The sequence below is a fragment of the Manacus vitellinus genome, unplaced genomic scaffold, assembly GCF_001715985.3.
Source record: "Manacus vitellinus isolate BGI_N305 unplaced genomic scaffold, ASM171598v3 scaffold_4_pilon, whole genome shotgun sequence".
Classification (NCBI taxonomy): domain Eukaryota; kingdom Metazoa; phylum Chordata; class Aves; order Passeriformes; family Pipridae; genus Manacus; species Manacus vitellinus.
In genome coordinates, this window is record NW_021940604.1 from 15,063,093 (window position 1) to 15,081,349 (window position 18,257).

The 18,257-nt window shown below is 43.2% G+C and overlaps 1 protein-coding gene across 1 annotated transcript; it reads right to left on the bottom strand.

Annotated features, from left to right (window-relative positions):
- Window positions 1–8,627: 8,627 nt before the first annotated feature.
- HEY2 (hes related family bHLH transcription factor with YRPW motif 2) lies at window positions 8,628–17,633 on the bottom strand. The gene is given in 6 exon segments (XM_029962737.1): window positions 8,628–8,892; window positions 8,895–9,407; window positions 14,197–14,278; window positions 16,877–16,960; window positions 17,068–17,146; window positions 17,614–17,633. Coding segments are annotated over 6 exon segments (942 nt in total). The 3' UTR covers window positions 8,628–8,728.
- Between the last annotated feature and the right edge of the window lie 624 nt (window positions 17,634–18,257).

Consider the following 18,257-nt stretch of genomic DNA (forward strand, 5'->3'; position numbering starts at 1 on the left):
TGGCTGGGCTGATGGAGCATGGCCATAGCAGAGTGCCTTCTGCAGCTCTGCCATGGAGCGGCTCTGCACCCAAACTGGTCCTGCATCCTTTGCAAGGGATTTTTTTACATAAATGACAACTCTGATTATTAGAAATGGCATAATTGGTATTTTGTAAGCTGCAGATCTGCGCAAAAGTTCTAGCAAAATAAATGAAAAAACAGGAATGATTTTCCTTTCTGTTCAGATGACTACCCGTGTAATTCTATTAGGGTGAAGCTTTGCAATATCTAATCTTCAGTTTGTTCATTCTCCACCCCAAGCCCGGTAGTAAGTCTCAATTTCAGATTTGTTTGGACTATGGCCTTGGGTCAATTGAAATGGAGTTTCTTATTGTAGCCTGCTGGGTGGCTTTCATCCCTCCTACCATCTTAAGGGGAGATGCACCCATCTCCCCTTAAGCAACCAGGCTGAAGCTGAGTGTGAAGCACGTGAGAGGATGAACATGAGCTCGTAAACTCCTATCACCATGACTCCCCTGCCAAGGCTCACAGGCAGCCACTGTGTGTGTGCCAAACCTGGTTCTGAAGTGCTCACCCTTGGGCTTACCACCATGATCTTCCCAAGTCTTTGGTGAGAAAGGAGTGACAGGTGGCTGGTGGTTCTGGCTGTGGATGCAGGTAAAATGCAACAGCTCCCTGTGGCATGCTGTGCTGACACACTTCTTCAGAAACACAGAAGTTTAGAACAGGTGCCCATCACCCCCTACATGTCTGCTTTCTTGGTGACTGCACTCTGTTGATGGGCTATTTGCAGTACATAACTCTCAGCAGCATGAGGCAAACACACTGCAGGCAGCAGGAGCAGGCAGCTGTTTGCCTACAGGCAGGCAAGAGTCACCCCACCCCAGGCATGAGGCAACAATTTCCCCAGGACAGCTCAGCACAGCAATACACAGAAGCAGCGTCCTCTGCTTATTCATTCCCATCATATTGGTATATTTACAAATATTATAGTGCTCCTGAAAACCAAGTATCTTAAAATCTTTTGTACCTAGTGTTTATTATGGTTTGCTGATCCTCCTTGAAGAGTAAAAAATTGAACAATTAAAAGTAATTTAATAAGTTCTGCTTCTCTTCTGGTCATACAATTTAAAGGGGATTTTCTTCCATGTCATCCCTTATGCCATCAGAAATTTGTCTTCCTCACTATCATCTGGGCTCCAGGAGAGCTACTATATTCTATTAACCAGAGGCTTATGGTAAGGGCCAGAAACTCAGGTGCTCACAAGATGATGATGAGTTAGGAGACAATCTTTCCCCTGGAGTCTAAAGTCTAATTAGACAAGATCAAGGACAAGAATTAAATAACATTATTCCAACTTTACAGGTGGGTAGCCAAGAAGCAGGATAACAAACAGTTGTATTTCTGATGTATTTAAACACTCAAAAGTAGCTGGACCCCCAAAATTTTTAAAAATTAGACAAATAAGAATGCATCCTCTAAAGTTTTGGTCTTGCGGGATTGAAAGTGTAAATAATTTTGTTTATACAAATAATCACAATGAAGAGGAATAGTTCCTCTGTGTCCCTCAGAAGGACATCCTTAGTCCATCTGCAGGACAAGTCCTAAGTGCATATTGATGAACTATAAGACTGATTTTGAAAAGCAACAGGGAACTCCCTTCCATTGCTGAAAAAGTCATGCGTGTTAACAATAGCTAAAAAATATCTCTCTAACATTTCTAGCTCTTCTTCCCTTAAAAGGTTATATACAGTAAAAAAAGGGCTTCATTTACCATTTTTTTTGTCTCCAGTTTGGTCCACAGGGACAGAAATACCCCACTGCAAAAGCTGCGCATACGAGCGAGCAGGTTTTACGCATTTGTATTGAATTATTACTTCTCTTTTGTTTTGTTGGTGGCTACTGCTATTGGGCATCCTTGGGGTTTGACGGTCACATCAAAGGAGCGGCTCTGGCGTGAGAACCGGTCAAAGTGAGCCAGATAATTAATGGATTTATTACTGAGGTCGGTTCCCATGATTGTCGGTGGGCAGCAGCCACTGCTGTGTCGTAATCCTCATTCGCTTGGTAAGGCACACACTGCCTTAAAAAGGTTTAATGATCCAACAGTGATTTACTAATGGGAATCTTGTTTGTCAGTTTAGCAGACCTTGAAGGAGGACAGAGCAGCATATGCAGGTCAGTTTCCAGCAGTACCAAGAAATGGTTTTATTTGTTTTGTTTTGAGAATGCTGTTTGTAGCATTTTTATCCACTAAATCCAATAATAAAATGAAGGGTCAAAGTCATTGTGGCGGGCAGGTATCAGACTCCTGATAACATGAGCAGGGAAGGAAACGGCCATTGGTGACAGCAGATTGAGGCTGAAGGTCTGAGATAATTATCAAAAAACATTCACTTCAGCTTTTATGATCAACAAAATGACAAAAAGTGTGGCGAGGGGGACTGGGACAGCCTGATGAAATCACAGGCTGGCAGCTGGTCCTTGCCACCGGCTGCTGCTGGGATGGCTGCCTGGCAGGGACCTTTCACTGAGGTTGCATCTCCTTCATGTTGGGAAAGGAGGGAGGGAGACACGTGGTGGGATGGCTGCCCAAAAAGAGGGCAGGGGAGGGAGAAGGAGAGGAAGCAGCTTTGCCTACCCAGAGGGAAGGAGATGCTCTTGCTGCCCAAGGAGGCAGCATCCCAGCTGCCATTCCCCCTTGCCACCCTGGTGCCTCTTCAGAAAAACAAACCCCAGAAAAGCCAAGCAAAAGAAACTCCCTTCTCCTCCACCAAAATACATTTAGAAAGCCACAAAGAGAGAGGAGGGGGGGAGAAAAACAATGTTATCTTATTTTAGGTTTTATATATTAAAGTCAAGAGTTGTGCTGGCAAGTGACATTAAAAACTATGTGAACAATCAACACAACATACCTCATCTTTTTAATCAAGTTGCAAAAATGTACCTTGAATGCATAACTTTTCTTTTAAACTACTCAAGGGAGAGAGTCCTTCTCCTAAAGAAAATTAAAGTTACTTGTCTGTCTGAAATATATATAAAAAATACGGCATTCTGAGTTAAATCAAAACAAAGGGGGAGAAAAAGTATAGGCCTTTAAGTAATTATAATTTTGTCTTCTTAGGTTTCTGTATTGCCTTGTAGTCATTTGTCAGATTTTCACTTACCACACAGTAATATGTATGGGTATTCTTTACAAGTAAAACACTTTTCATTGACCTTCTATCGAGACACTGTTTCCTGCAGCACTGTGTGCAGAGCTCTTGCAGTGTAACACACATGAAGACACTGGCAGCGTTCGAAATTTCCTAGCAATCACAATTTCAGTGTTGTATCAAGGTATTTTTTCATCGTGAAGACTTTCCTTTGTAGAAGAGAAAAATGCCAAATATGGACCGGGCAGAAAGCAAAATCAAGTCAACACCTCAGAAGGACTTTCCTGTAGAATAAGTAACAGCACTCTTCAGATAAACATTGTCTAAAACATTTAGCTTTACTCGAATTCAATATTGGCAGTTGTATCTGTAAAAAAAGAGTCTGCCTCTCCAGACCATGAAAGTAATCGCCCAGACTTACTTCATTTTATTTCCCATAATAATTTCCTTTTGCTTCTGATATTTGATTATCTAGGATATGACACCAATTCATGTGTCCCAGCTTCGCCTTGCCACCATGAATGGAGAAAAATACCCCTTAAAAATAAATTATATTGGTATCATCTTATAATCACCACCACTGCTGCAGTCAGACCATTAAGAGAACTTCTGAAATTAGTGTTGAATGAAGTGTTGAGTGGTCTTAGTTTTAAAGGATTGATAGATGATGACAACACATTATCACCAAATGATTTTGATATTCTGTTGTTTTCTTCTGGTGAGGAGTCTGATTCTTTGAAAAAATTAGATCACATCTCCAGAGATTATGCAAGATAGGGAGAAATTCAGTTGCCTGGCCACACACATTTAGTGCCACTTAAACAACTTGGGTTTCCCAGGCATCTGCACAGAGGCAGAGGTGACGCAAGACACAAAGGAGACCTGCACCTCCCAGAGGTTGAAGCCCAGCTTAGGACATAGCAAACATTTAGGCAACTAAATGCTGAGTGATTGTATTTACACATTAATAGCACTTTACAACTTCCAGTAGTAGCAATTACCAGGAAAAAAAAACCAAAACAAAAAAAATCCCACGTATTTTCAGATACGTCAAAATATTGTTTCATTTAGAAATCAGGAAAGGTTTAGTTTACCCTCAAGTGAAGATCCCAGCATTTCTAGCACCTGCCTGGTGCTCCTCTGCTTATCATTTCTTGTTATGGTGGGATGTGTTGCTGCAATCATCCCTTTGAGGTTTTTGCACATTAGCTTCCAAATACGCAAGTACTTGCTGAGTAAAAAGATGAAGCAGAGAAACAGAGCACAAATAAAAAGTTCACTGCTGAGTAAAATTAACTCAGGTTCACGCAATGACCTCACAAAAATGAGGCTCGAAAACAAAGCTATACCAATTCCTTCATCTTTTCTCGAAGTTGGACAAAACTACCAATGACTGTTCAATCCCTCAGGTCCTCATTTGTGTGATCTCAGGCTATCTGTGCCTGTAGAAGCAGATGACTAATGAGGTTTGTGACTACAAAGCTGGTAACAGTCCACACTTCAGTAGATTTTCTGATATTGTATCTTCTGATTAAAAAATGCTTGTGACCTTTTCCTGTTGTAAAGAAGAAATTCCTCATTTACAATAGCCCTAAGAATTTGCCAATATCCATGTCCCAGGCTTATCTCACAACATCCTGATTAAAGTGTCATCTTCCAAAACAGCTGCAAACAAACATTTTGAAAGCTTACACTAAGGAGGTAGCAGCATGCACTGGCACCTCCTGGCGGTCGTTCAGGCAGATGTAGTCACAGCCATGAGATGATTATTCTACTTTGAATATATGCATTCAACACTCAGCCACAGTAGCTGGTTTTTCTTCTGGGCAACACCTAATGCCGGATTTCCTCCACTTGCAATCACAGCAAAGGGAGGACAGGCAGCTTCTCAATTCCCTGTCTTCTCTCTAGGATAATAATCTTCTCTCAGCAGCCTAAGTGCTTTTTATTTGCATTGCTGAGGGTTAAGGTTTCGAGCCTGCTAATGCTGAGTGACAGAATTGGTTTTTAGTTTTTTCCTCTTAAGAAAAACATTCTAGGAAATCGCATAACCTGCTTTGATCCTCTTGATAAGTGGAATTTAAGGTTGCAAACGCACCCATTGAAAAGTTAGTCAAAGCCAACTGCTTACTGTTGAACAAGCAGCCTGATTTGCCTTCCTGTGGTATGTGCTATGATTATGTCCTAAATTATATAAATTAAAAACTTTATTCTTCATCCAGGTCCACTTATCACTGAATGCATAATAAAGATTGAAAAATGCTGAAGTAAGGTTGCATACGCACAGCCACGACTCCTATCTGTTGGATCTTAGTTATGCCAAGTAAACAGCTTTCCCTTGCTCTGTTTTAAAAACTGCATAGACGTCTTCAGCTCTGACCAGTTAGCACAACCATCACCTGTTAGCACCAAAGCCATCAGAAGCTATCACCCTCTGATGTCTTTCCAACAGCACATGTGAAATATATCTCTCCATTAATTTCTCACTTGGGAAATCTTCATCCACTCTCAGAGAGGTTCCCAACAGGCTAGGAATGAACAGGCATGAAGGATGAGCTCCTGCTTCGTGTCCCGGCCTCTCTAGGTGATTGAATTAAAAGAAACCAAACCAAAACAAAAGAGAACACAACAAGCAATAGAGGAGACCAAAAGGAACACAACAAGAAATAGAGGAAACATCAGCAACTCATCATCCATGGGTCTGGCCTGTTTTGTGAGTGAAAATAAGATAAGCACCAACAGGCTGCAGCAAATCCATCTGTGGTGTATTGTTTCAGGATGTTAAAATAACTACGCTTTCATCTCATCACTGTCTCAGAAATATTTTTTCAAACTGACTTTTCTCTTTTTATTTAGAATGAGGCAGAATATTGCATTTGGGGAAACAAATTATAATGTTTTGGGGCACATCAATTAGATTGAAGGCCTTAGAGGGAACCAAGTCAGTGGGTGCCAATTTTTAACGATACATGGATTGGAGACCTCCTACCAGGCTCTTAGAAGGCAGGTTAATAGTTAACATCTTAAAGTCAAGGAGGACTGCAACCTGCTCTTTTTCATGTAACCCCCACTTTTTATATACCTGCCAGTTCATCAATGTCATCTTTTTTCTTTAAACCACATACATATACAGTGAATGGTACCTGAACTGTATGCTGCTAAAAATGGCAGCACAGAAGTACAGCATTACTGTCCTTAATCAGAAAAATGTCATATTCCTCTCCATACAATACTTCAAAGAATATCAAGGTTGATTTATAGTGCAGGGATTGCAAGGCTTCTTTCCCCTCTTTTGTCCATTTTTTCCATGAGACAGAATGCTGTTCAGAAGAATCACAACCCCTCCTCACCTAGGTGCTGGACATCAGCTGATTCAAGCAGGGATCGGTTCCAGGTTTAACATTTGGGAGAAATGGATCATGGGAAGTGAGCCACCAAGCTGAGGCTGCTGCGGCTTTTGATCACAGGTGAATTATCTGTCTGACTGTAGGGTGATCACCCTTCTTCTGTGCCGCAGTCTTGTCAGCTGTAACTTGGGCATTCAGACATGTAAGACTTCATGCTCATACCTTTAAACAGAGCTTTACACACCTTCCATAGAGGGACTTTGCAGGTCTCAGATGAAACAAGAACAAACCCTTGCCTCAGTGAGAACTGGCAAATTAGAAGATCAAAATTGGAGGTAAAAACCACGTCCTCTCATTCTGTGTATTTAATGATGTCAATTAAACTTTTTGCCTTCTAAACCCTTAGTATGGATCTGAAGGAAAGCTGAACCTAAAAACCCCAATGATTTTTGGGGCTCTCCAGGATGGACGGATAGGTTTGCATCATTAAGCACACTGTCAGTGCAGAACCAGTTTACAAGCCTGAAAACCAGTGCTGTTTTACTGCTGCTTTTTCCTGCCTATTCCAGTGCACACTGTATGAGACAGGCTTCCTGGCTGAACAAGGGGAGCAGAAGAGTACAGAGCAGCCAACAGGTTTGTTACCAGTGGCAGAAAACAATTGTGAGTCCATGAGTATTCCTCAAAAACAAACAAAAACTGCAACAAATCATCCATAAAACGCAGTCAAAAAGGACTTCGTTTAATTAGTGATATGTAAAGACTTTTGCATAGAAAAAGGTTAACAAGGTAATGCATAAAAGACCGAGTAGGTACAGTATTTTTAAAACAAATATTTTAAAGTATATTTTGCATAATGTTTAACATTCTCAATGCTTATTGCTTTCTCCACACAGCAGAGAAATCAAGTGCATAATAATACATGCTGTGCTTTATTTTTATTATTTTTTTTTTTTACATAAAATCTCTACTTCTTGACTGGATGTATTAAAATACTTATGTTATTTTAAGTCACTGTAATAGAAAATGAAAGCAAACCATTTTATGCAGCACTAGTTATCTGGGTATTGACAAAATAATTTATATCGATTTAATACATTCATTTTGGTTTGGAATCAAACCCACATTACAATGTTGGCATGTTAATAGCCAATTTAAAAATTGTCCCTACCATAACTTCATTCATACCCAGAGCGATCATTCTCCCAGAAACTGATAGTGAAAAGGAGAGGGATCTTACACGGAATCAGCTAAAAGTAAATGTCCAAATACAGCTAAATAAGTTAAATTGAACTCTTATAACACTGAGTCTCTTGTATTGGCATGAATCAACTGTATCCAAGTGTGCACACTTTAAATAGGTGGTTACTTCAGGGTGCATGACAAATTCACTGTTTGTGCAGATAGAGCTAGCACCATGTTTAAGCCATAAAAATGGGTGCCTCAGGGCTCACAGGCAGCACTGAAACGTTTATTAATCCCAGCACTGATAAGATAATTGCTTTTGCCAGTGCTATGCTAGACGTCACAATTTAGCAAGTCTGTACAAAGAAAGTGAACTAAGGAAGTGACAACTAGGCCTGTCAAATTGAACATTCTTCCTGGGCAATCTTTTGGCTAAAAAGCCTTCTCCCCTTCAAGAGCACGCTCTGCCCTGGAAATGTATCCGAGTTCTGAAGTTGAATGCAGAATTTTGCCTGTCCCCCATACCATTTCTATACCTGTGCAATGTTATTTCTTTTAGCAGAACACACACACATACATATATTTATTTATTATTTTTTCAATGTCAGGCACTTATGAAACTTAAACTCTTTTTCTAGCCTGAGTAGACCTGGTAGATACAATCCCTCACTCTCTGCCAAACAAGGATGCATAGCTGGAGAATTATTAGTTCTAATGTCTACATATTCCTAAGTATTTCACAGGAAACCTCTACGTGCCGATATGGTCACACTGTTATGAAAGCCATTGCTGGTCCCTCAAGGTGCATGACCTCTCCAGCACCCCAGTGAGGAAGATAACTGTGCCATTCTTCAGTGGACTTGCCGGCACCTCTCAGGCCCTTTGGGTGAAGGCGGCCACCCGGGCATCCTGAGCAGGAAGGACACACCAAGTCCCAGAGGCCCATGTGCGGGGGGTGTGTGTGGGCACGTGGGTTGAGCACATGTGCGTGTGCTGAGGGAGAGGAGGGAGCTGGACTGGGAGGACAGAGGGGGGGACTTAAAATGCTCCAACTTCAGTCCCCCAGGGTCGGTACGATTTTGTGCTGCCTCCACTGCCGGCCTGCTGGGGGCTGGCAGTGGCTGATACAGCCAGCGAAGGGGTGATGGCTGTTGCCGCAGCTCGGCAGCGGCAGCCCGCGCTGGGGGGAAGCATGGGGAAGTGCCAGTGAAGGAGAGGGGGAAGCTCTGGGCAGCAGCTGTAGCTGCTGCTGCTGCAGCATGAACAGTAGCTGAGAGGGACAAGAGGGAGGTAGAGAGAGGAGGGACACAGGGAGCAATGCTGCCAGCGGAGGGAACTCTGAGGGCGGCATCGGTGTGGGCGAAGGTGGCCGTGAGCAGGGCGGAACCATGGGGGGGCACATCTGAGGAGAGTCTGCATGGGGTGGCATCGGAGGCGTGGAGTCCATTTGGCTGCAGCAAAGCGGCTGGGAGGTGGTGAAATGCAGCTGCCCAGTGGTGAGGATGCAAGGGGTGGTGGTGGTGGGCCATGGAGGAGGTCATGGCAGCAGCTTCCCTCTGAGATGCACAGGTGCTCAGGTGAGACACGAGTCTAACACGCAGGGGGTCAGATGTGTCGAGACCTTCCACTGAAGTCAAGTACCTTGCGACTTCTGTCAAGCACTCTCGGAAGCCGATGCTCATGAAATCCATGGCCAGGGAATGAGCATCAAAATAACCTGCAAGGGGAGGGCAAAAGATGTGTTGAGTGTGGAGCTGGCTTCCCAGCCAATACTAGGTGAAACAGCCCAGCCAGTCCTGGCTCAGCTGCCCCATCACCCATTTGCCATTTATGGGTTAAGATGTGGAATATGAGAAGTTGGTTCTCTGATCTGTAAACGATCTCTGTCACCATCCCTGTAATGCAATAGGCTGCAGTTGTTTATGCAGACAATATACACATGAAAAGAACTAAGTCCATAAGACACTTAAAAAGATACATGATGCCTTTCCTGAAATTCCTCTGCAAGCTGCAGCAGTGCAGTGTTGATCCTGTATGTGTGAATGAGATGCTTATCCACACAAAGAAACAGGCTGGAGATCAGAGAGCTTGCATGTACTACCCTGCCTTTTCTTCCCTACACTGGCATTCATCCGAATGCTTCAAACTATTTCTTGACATTGTGAGATAGTTGTTGTAACTGCCGGGGTCCCATCTACTTCAGAGAGTCATTAAGACAATATGACATACGGTGTTACTTAACTACAAACTAAAAACATCTTGTGATGACTCTGCACACACACAATAAAAAGCTTTACTGAGAAAACGTTTTATGTAATGCCATTGCTAATTTGGAGATGGAAGACTGACAGTCATATGGCCCATGAGGTATTTCAACAAACAGCAACTGGAGCCTCACAGGCCCAGGACAAAAAAGCATTTGAAAAAAACAAACGTCTTATTAAATGCACATGAAATGATACGCTCTTTCTAAAAGGGTATAGCATAAAATCTTGTGTTTAAGTTGCAGCTCTTCAACCAAAAAAACCTATTCCAGTTTTTGCAATTTTCCTATTTTAGTTTAAATGTAGTCTCCTTGGGGGAATAATATCCTATTCACTCCCAAGCTGGCGTGGTGTTTTTCCACTTGCATTCAATGAGAATTTTTAGGTATGCATGACAACGATGTGTGTCCATATATAAAGATCAAGTGCCCTTATTATGGAGGAACGTGGCAGCAATACCTTGTACTCTGTCATGAAATAATCTCTGCCTTTCTGAAAAGCACTAGCACCTTAGATGGCTTTTTTCACTTCTATAAATTTGCAAGCTAGAGAGGAGCGTTTCCATCACTGCGTGCCCAACTATACACCCCTTCTTGCCAAATCACAATGGCACTTTTGCTGCAGGCCATCTCACTCATCTGAACCCGAGAGAAACTCTGGCTCGGCCAGCAGATCAGCGAGCACGAGGGGCCAAGGACTCCTGTCAGCAAGCACTAATTTCTCAAAGCTTTTCTCCTGCTAGGTCCACTGCAACCAAATGATCTGTGGAAATGCCTCAGTTTGAGTGAAATCCTGAGAAACAAAGACCAGGCATGCCAGCAGTGGGGAGATAGGAGGGTACCTTCTCGGGTGCCAGTCAGCCAGGCTGGAGGCTCCAGGACCTCCAGCAGCTTCAGAGGGGCTGACGCAGAGCCAAAACCGCTTCCCAGCTCTGGCCACAAGTCAGCCAGCCTGGGAGTCCTGAGAGCACTCGGCTCAAGCCAGGGCTTCCCAGCCTCCCTCTGTCCCTCCTTCTGGACCGGAGGAGATGTGGGGGATGTGATTGTCACCAGCTTCCTCTGAGTCTGAGCTGCTGGCTCTGTGACGAGCCATCCCAAAGCCCTGGTGATCCTGGCTCCCTTTCAGTCTCCTATGGTGGCCGAGACACAAAAACAGAGGGTAGATGAGAGCTGGGACTCCCAGACTCCATTATATTTTGATGATTATCTTTTCCAGGTTTCCCCTTCTCTGGCTTCCCCCCTCTGAGAGGGACTTAAAAATATTCTTTCTCGTTTCCTTCCAAAACCCAAGAACATCCTCCACCACCACCTACACGCGTACATGCCAGTGTTTTGTAGCAAATGGGAAGTCTTGGTTTTACTTCAGCTGTCCTGGTAACCCATCTGCGCTGCACACAGGGCACAGGTCATTTGAGCTACACAAACCCATGCTACTGACCCAGATATCAGTCACTCAAGCTAAATTTGCAGTGAATCTGCAATAAAACCACACTGAGGTCTCAGCAAGCAACTCACTGTTGACAAATCACTCCTCCCCGTGCATGCTTGCACTGTCAGCAAAAAGCCCTGGCCCTAGGCCAAAATAATAACTCAACGTGAACAAGAGACCACTGCCCGCACCCGCGTCAGGGCGGCGGAAACGTGCAGTCTGCACAGGTCCTCAGAGACATCTGCCTGCCCACCCTGGCAGCTCAGAAAAGCAGAGAAGGGTCAGAAGCCACACTCAGTTTCCTTCCACTATGCCCACCTCAGGCTCAGTGTGCTGAGAGTGGCGGACACGATCCTGACTTGCCGAGCCCAATGCATTCCTCATCCTGGGTGTCCTCCTTTCTGCATGAGGAGGAGGATGAGAAATTCTCCCCAGCCCTTAATGCGAGGGAGAATAAGGGTATCAGGACCCATTTCTGCAATAATTGCTTTTGTCCATGGGAAAAATGATGAAACTGACTTTTTTGCTGATACAAAAAACTTCTGTTCACAAGATGAATTATGAAGTGGGAATAACTACACTTTCAAAAAAAACACACATCTACTTTAAAAACATCCAAAGAAGTTATATTTAAAACTGTTACTTAAGCTTCAAAGTAAAATATTAAGTAAGCAGGAAAGCAGGCTTAAACTTTGCCCAGTACTAATTCTCAAACCTCTTTTTCTTACAGTTTCTTAATTCATGCAGTGAGATTACTCTTATCTGCAGGACAGAAGGAGAAGACGAAGTTGTAGTATTTGTGAAGCAATCAGGTATTACATGGATGGGCCATCCACTATGGACCATAGTGTGAGAGGCAGCTGCAGAAATCAGCCTGCATCACTTCTCCTCACACCCCAACACTTCATCCTTCCCTGCACTGCTACAGGTGTGCCAGAATTAGCCTGGGCAGAAGATGCATAGCACTAGTGGCTGACCAAGGAAGAGACCAGACCACAGAACCTGGGACTGCTAACAGCATCCAGCTTGTCTAGTAGCAGCCAGAGGCTGGGCCTCCGCCAACACCTCTCTCTGTCTCACGGCTCCCACCCTCACTAGCTGAGCCAACTGACCCAGTTATAAAAAAATCCCCCATATACTTTTTTTGGGTGGAGAAGCAGGGAAAGGAAGCTTCCTGTTAAATTAGGCCTCTGACTGGGTTCACCTCCTGGCCCTCTTGCTGTTGTTGCCAACACTGGAGGGGTGGGAGCTGCTTCAGCTCCTCAGAGGAAAAACGTGCCATGTGAAGTGGGGGTCAGGCTGGGATAGCTGAACCACACGTCACACAGGGAGGATGAAGTGAAACAGCCACCACTTCCCTCAGCAGACAGTGCTGTTTGCTCTGTGCACTGAGTGAGACAGAGCTTGTGGAACGCTACCACGCAATTAGAGACGGCACCTTCACGCACACACGCAGAGCATCCAAGTCCAGATTGCACAAGCATGATCAATTCTGGTGTTTCATAACTTCCAAGTGTGTAGCTTTACCAACTAAACAGTGCTTTCCTCAAGGACTTTCTATACATATACATTAATTTCTTTTTTTAATTTTGCACATTTTCCAAGGAATCCAGAGGCATGTCTGTTAGCTGGTAGGCAATAATATTCCTTTCATCTCTCACTGAATGAGTCACCCATAAAGTTTAAGCTTAAATGGACTCCTTAACATGTAGAAAAAACATACATCAGCTTGCTGTTAATTTTCACAATTAACAGACCACCAGCCTTCAACGTGCTTTCCTATAGCCATCTGTTGTTATGCATGCACTGGTTCTAAGTTGAGTTTTGTAATTGCTGCAAGGTACGGAAAGAAGCAGTAATTCAATCATGCGCTAAAAACTTTAATCAAAAAAAGGAAGAAAGAAGCAGCAGCTTCTTTTCTAGCCTTTACCTATATGGCATAGTGGGTGAATGAAGAATCAGCTGGTTTTCATTACCACAATTTGAACAATGATCACAGTTGATGGCATGGGACGTGGACGCCAGCAAGTTTTTCGCTCCAAATAAGTTCCAAAATCATGACTACACAGAACACCTCGTGGGTGGCTGAAATCATTTGGCCTCCAGCTTCAGGACTGTCAGCTTGCACAAGCGAGGTATGCTCAACTCCTGGCAGTCGGCTGATCTAGCGGGTCAGCCGGTGCAGCCACTGTTTCACACCAGCACCCATTAACAGGGAGCTACCCAGGCCTCTGACACACAGACGTGGCATAGAAATATGAGTGCAGAGAGCACAGCTAGCCTCCTGCCTGTCTGCTTTATCAGATACCTGGAGCTGTATGGAGCAAGACTGGGTTTTGTTCTGGTGAATGAGACGGTCTAACCTGGCACTGAAAAGTCTTTCCAGAACAAAGAAAATATTTAAAAATAAAGTTCTTCTCCATCCACTTCCTTCGGTATAGCTGCTGGATAATGAGGTTTAGCATCGGTTTTGTGCTATACAATTGTTGCCACAAACCTTCTGTTTATGTTTGGTGTTTGTGTATTTGTTTTGTCTCCCTGTGCAGATTTCAGTGCTCTTTGGAAACCCCAAACAAATCTCTGACTGGGCTGCCTGTGAATGAAGCCTTTACTCCCACAGTGTTATGAAAGCAAACACAAGCCCAGGGTCAAGTGCTTCTTTTGTCCCAGTAGTTCTTTCCCACGAGTTCAATCCTGCCATTAGCATTGATTTCCACTCCTTTAATCTGGAAACGCCTATCACAGCTCCTCAAAGCACTTTTTTTTTTGCTGAGATTTCCCCAAATATTAAAAAAGAAATCATTGGCTCCTTACCTTTACCTCCTGTCGCCTGCAGCATCTTCAGATGATCCACTGTCATTTGCAGTATTTCCGCTTTTTCTAATTTGGCAGATCCCTTTGAGATAAGAGAAACATATAAATAAAGGCTTACGGGTACTAGAAACTTTAATTTGATATACTTTCCACTGAGCTCAGCCTTATGGTTTCAATTTCCCCTATCATTAGGACATTTTCATCTTAATTCTTTCGTGAGCATCTGCTTTCCAGACTTTGTCTAAGAACTAATGCCATCTCCTATCTAGTGACATAAGCAGCAGCAGAATTTTGCTTTATTAGGGCTGTAGCTCAGTGTAGCTCCAGCCTTGAAGGTATTGTAGGATGACATCTTTATGAAATGAGAGAAATATGTAACTTCCCGGACTTCTTTTTAATGACAAACACAAATGGAGAGCTGACAAGATGGGTCCGTATGGTCATTAATGAAGATCCTGCTGACACGTTACCTTCTGTGCTATTACCGGTAGATGTCCCTGCGGACACATACCCAGCACTGTCCCTCTCTTAATCACCTGTTCCTTTTCAGCACCTTATTTGGCTGCTGAATATTTAATTCTTATTCTCAACTGAAAAAACAGCTACACAGTCCACAGTATTTTAAGTTAGTGAGAGACCTAGTTGTAAGGACTAAGTACTGTGAAAAAGCAAGGGTGTAGCTCCTCTGTCAATAAAAATCTTTTCTGATACTAGGGGTGGCTCACAGAGCTACAACAGGTACTGAAAAAGTACAAAATACAATTCAAAAGGTAGTATTAATATATAAATAAAACTATTTTGCCTGGTAGCATTCCTTTCAATATCTGGAGCACTCCCAGACAACACAAATGTTATTTCCCAGGAAGAGATCATCCCTTGGCATCAGCTAAAACAAGCCGCAGATATCGGTGGATCGCATCCTGCAAGCAAATTTCTTTCTCTTAGTTATCATCTAGGCCACCTCACTGTCTCACTCAGCTTCACCCAGCTGGCACGTGTGCGAATTAGGGAAGGTTTACACCCTCCTCCACAGCACCCATCTCTGCTATGGTCTCGAGAGCGGCGCTGTGATTTGGGAAGGGAAGGAGGCGGAAGCGAAACTAAACCTCGAGCTTGGAAACTCCAGTGAGCTGAATGTCAAGGAGCTGGAAAAGGACTGATGACTTTGTCCTTGGCATATTGCAGAAAAATGGTGGGATTTTCTGATCCAAATACAGCGCGTGCTCATTTTTACACCAATGCATTTTTTTTCAATCTGCTTATTGCTTTCAATGCTTTGCTCATACAAAGGTTGGTGTGCGTGTTAATTTTTGGTCAGAATTCCCCATTTTACATGTAACTACATCCTGCAGTTTTCTCAGACTTCATCTTTTCCATAGACACAGTACAAGCTGTCTCAGCGAGAGTGACTAATAGCTAAAAACTGCATGGCGCTGGGTAATTTCCAAAGCCTCTTCTAGGACTTGTTTTATAATGTTTGTGGTTTTCAAGAAATAAACAATAAAATGGGACAAACAACTGTTGTCTCTTGCCCCTGTTTATCTAGCTGAAAATATCTCTGTCGCTGTTTTGCCAGTACCAATGCAAGGGCACAGTGACAACTACCAGTTACTAAAATCATATTGCAGGTGACACAAGTGATGCTCTCACCAATACTTAAATTCAGTTTTAGCCAGCTTTTTTGTTCAGGCCAGGGATGGAACAGGCCTAATACGGTGCAGTGTTTGCCACGTAGTTACCACTGGCATCCAGCACTTCCCAGTCCTGCTCTCAGATTTTTATTTTCTGGGTTTTTTTATTTTACTACTACAAGGAAGTCAGGTTATTTATTTTCAGATGTTTCCTTTTTATTGAAACACGGTGTCAATTGCACACATCCATAGATCTTCGGACACATACAGAAAAACAGGAACAAGACTAAATATTAAATCAAAGCCCAAAAAATAAAAATCAAGATATTGAAAAAAAATTAATTTTACTGGCAAAAACAAAAAGCCTTTTTTTAAAAGAACAGATTATATTCTAAGATTTTGGTCTAAAATTTCATGACCACAGAGTCGGGCCAAAGTTAGCTGGATCCTTACAGTTTTCCTGCTCAATACTTTCTCACTGAAAGTCTGAATATATCACTGACTTCACTAGCCCACAAAACATGGGCCTATTCCACCTCCTAGAACCTCTGGTTCTAAGGAGTTATTTTAAAATGTGAATAATCCAGACTGTCTGTTCCTTTCTAAGGAAACTGGACTGATTAGTTTGCAATGATAAGATTTAAAAATAAAGGTTTCTTAAAGTAGGGGCAAAGGAGATTATATTTAAAGATTTAAACAGAAGGATAATTTACATACAGGTTTGGGAGAGTTATGTCGTGTTTGTGTAGTTTTTTTAAAAAATACGGAGTAAAGCACATTTTCAACAAAGCCACTACTGGAATTCATTGAAAGAACAGAGGCAACATGAACACAGTTACCCTTAAGGGAAAAACAAGCCAAAGAATGGAAATGTTTCTCAGCCTTATAATGAATTATGTTTCTAATAGTTTTGCCACAACAAAGCATTTTATTGAAATGCCTGCTTTGTGCCAGATCAGGACACATACAGTATTATTTTAATGAGATTTACAAGAGAACTAGCATTGCCAGATGAGATATAGAATTTAAAAAAAAAAAAAAGGGCTTACTTGTTTTTCAAAAGCAGTTGGCACAAGCCGCCTCAGCTCTGATAAACTGTTATTTATACGATCACGGCGCCTTTTCTCTATAATCTATTCCCAAAAAAACAAAACACATTAAGTTTATAAAAAGTGTTGGAGGTCAAAAGCACAGCACACATGCAAATTGTCAGATACGAAAACAATTAAATGCAACATACCCCTCTTCTTTTCTTTCTGGCCATGATCTGAGATGTCGTTGTCGGTGAATTTGATCGAATGACAGAACTATTACTTTGCCTGTGGAACAATAAAAGTATGTCAGGTGTTGCACAACTTGACAAAACTCTTTGAAGACACCTAAGGTCACCATATTATGTGTGCAGTCCCCCTCATGCCATTTTCAATGCCTAGAAAACACTCCTTTTATTGCACAGTATTTTTAAAGAGAAAGAGATTTCAGTTTTGACTGCCTCAGCATATATTTTGAATTGACAGAACATTCTATTGGAAATGAAGTCCTTTCCCGGAGACAATTCACCGTCCAGCACAGTGGCTTTAATTTTCTTTGCATATAAATCCCTTTGCCTCTAAAGGCCGTACAGGCTGAAGAACGGAGCCCTAACCCAGGTGAACCATCTCTAAATGCCAACAGAAGTGGTAAGTGCATGTACACTATGACACAACCTCTGCCAGGCCTGCTGGGTTTTGACGTTCCTGCCTATTGCTATGCAAGTCAATAGATGCTCAAGTACGATGCCAGTTACCCAGCCCGGGTCTGTTGCATCGTTCGGCATCGGGAGCAGAATTCAAAATCCACTTTTAAACCTATACTACCCACGAGTACGAAAAGGCTTTTATTTTATCATAAGCGAGTGAAAAAAACCCACTAGCCTTTAACACTCATTTGGCTACTGATGCGCATGAGACAGAGGTTCGGTACATGAGCCTCTAAATTGGCAGGACCACCCTAAAGCCCCTCACCGTGCGCCCAGCAAGCCCAGCCCAGCCCTGCCTGGGCAAACACCACTGCTCGCCCTCGGCTTGCACGGCGGGTTTGCTGAAGTTCAACTGCTGTGGATCCCTGCTTACTTTCCACAGATCGTTTTCCACTGGCGCCGATTCCCCCAGGTTGTTCGGCCTGCTCAGGATCGATTTTGGAAAAGATCTGATTGAAAATGGCAAATTAAGCGGAGCTAACGAACGGCTCACAAGCTACTTGAGTGCTTCACGTAATTTCCAGGCTCGGGCAGTCAGATTGCGGGGCTAATTTTCGGTGGGCTAAGAACGAGCTGCCAGCTAACCGGGAGGGACACAACAGCACCCCGCTCTCCCCTCAGGGGGCCACCACCTCCCCCGACGGGGTGGCCGGCATTCCCGCCCACCCTGCCCCATCCCGGGGGCGCACCCC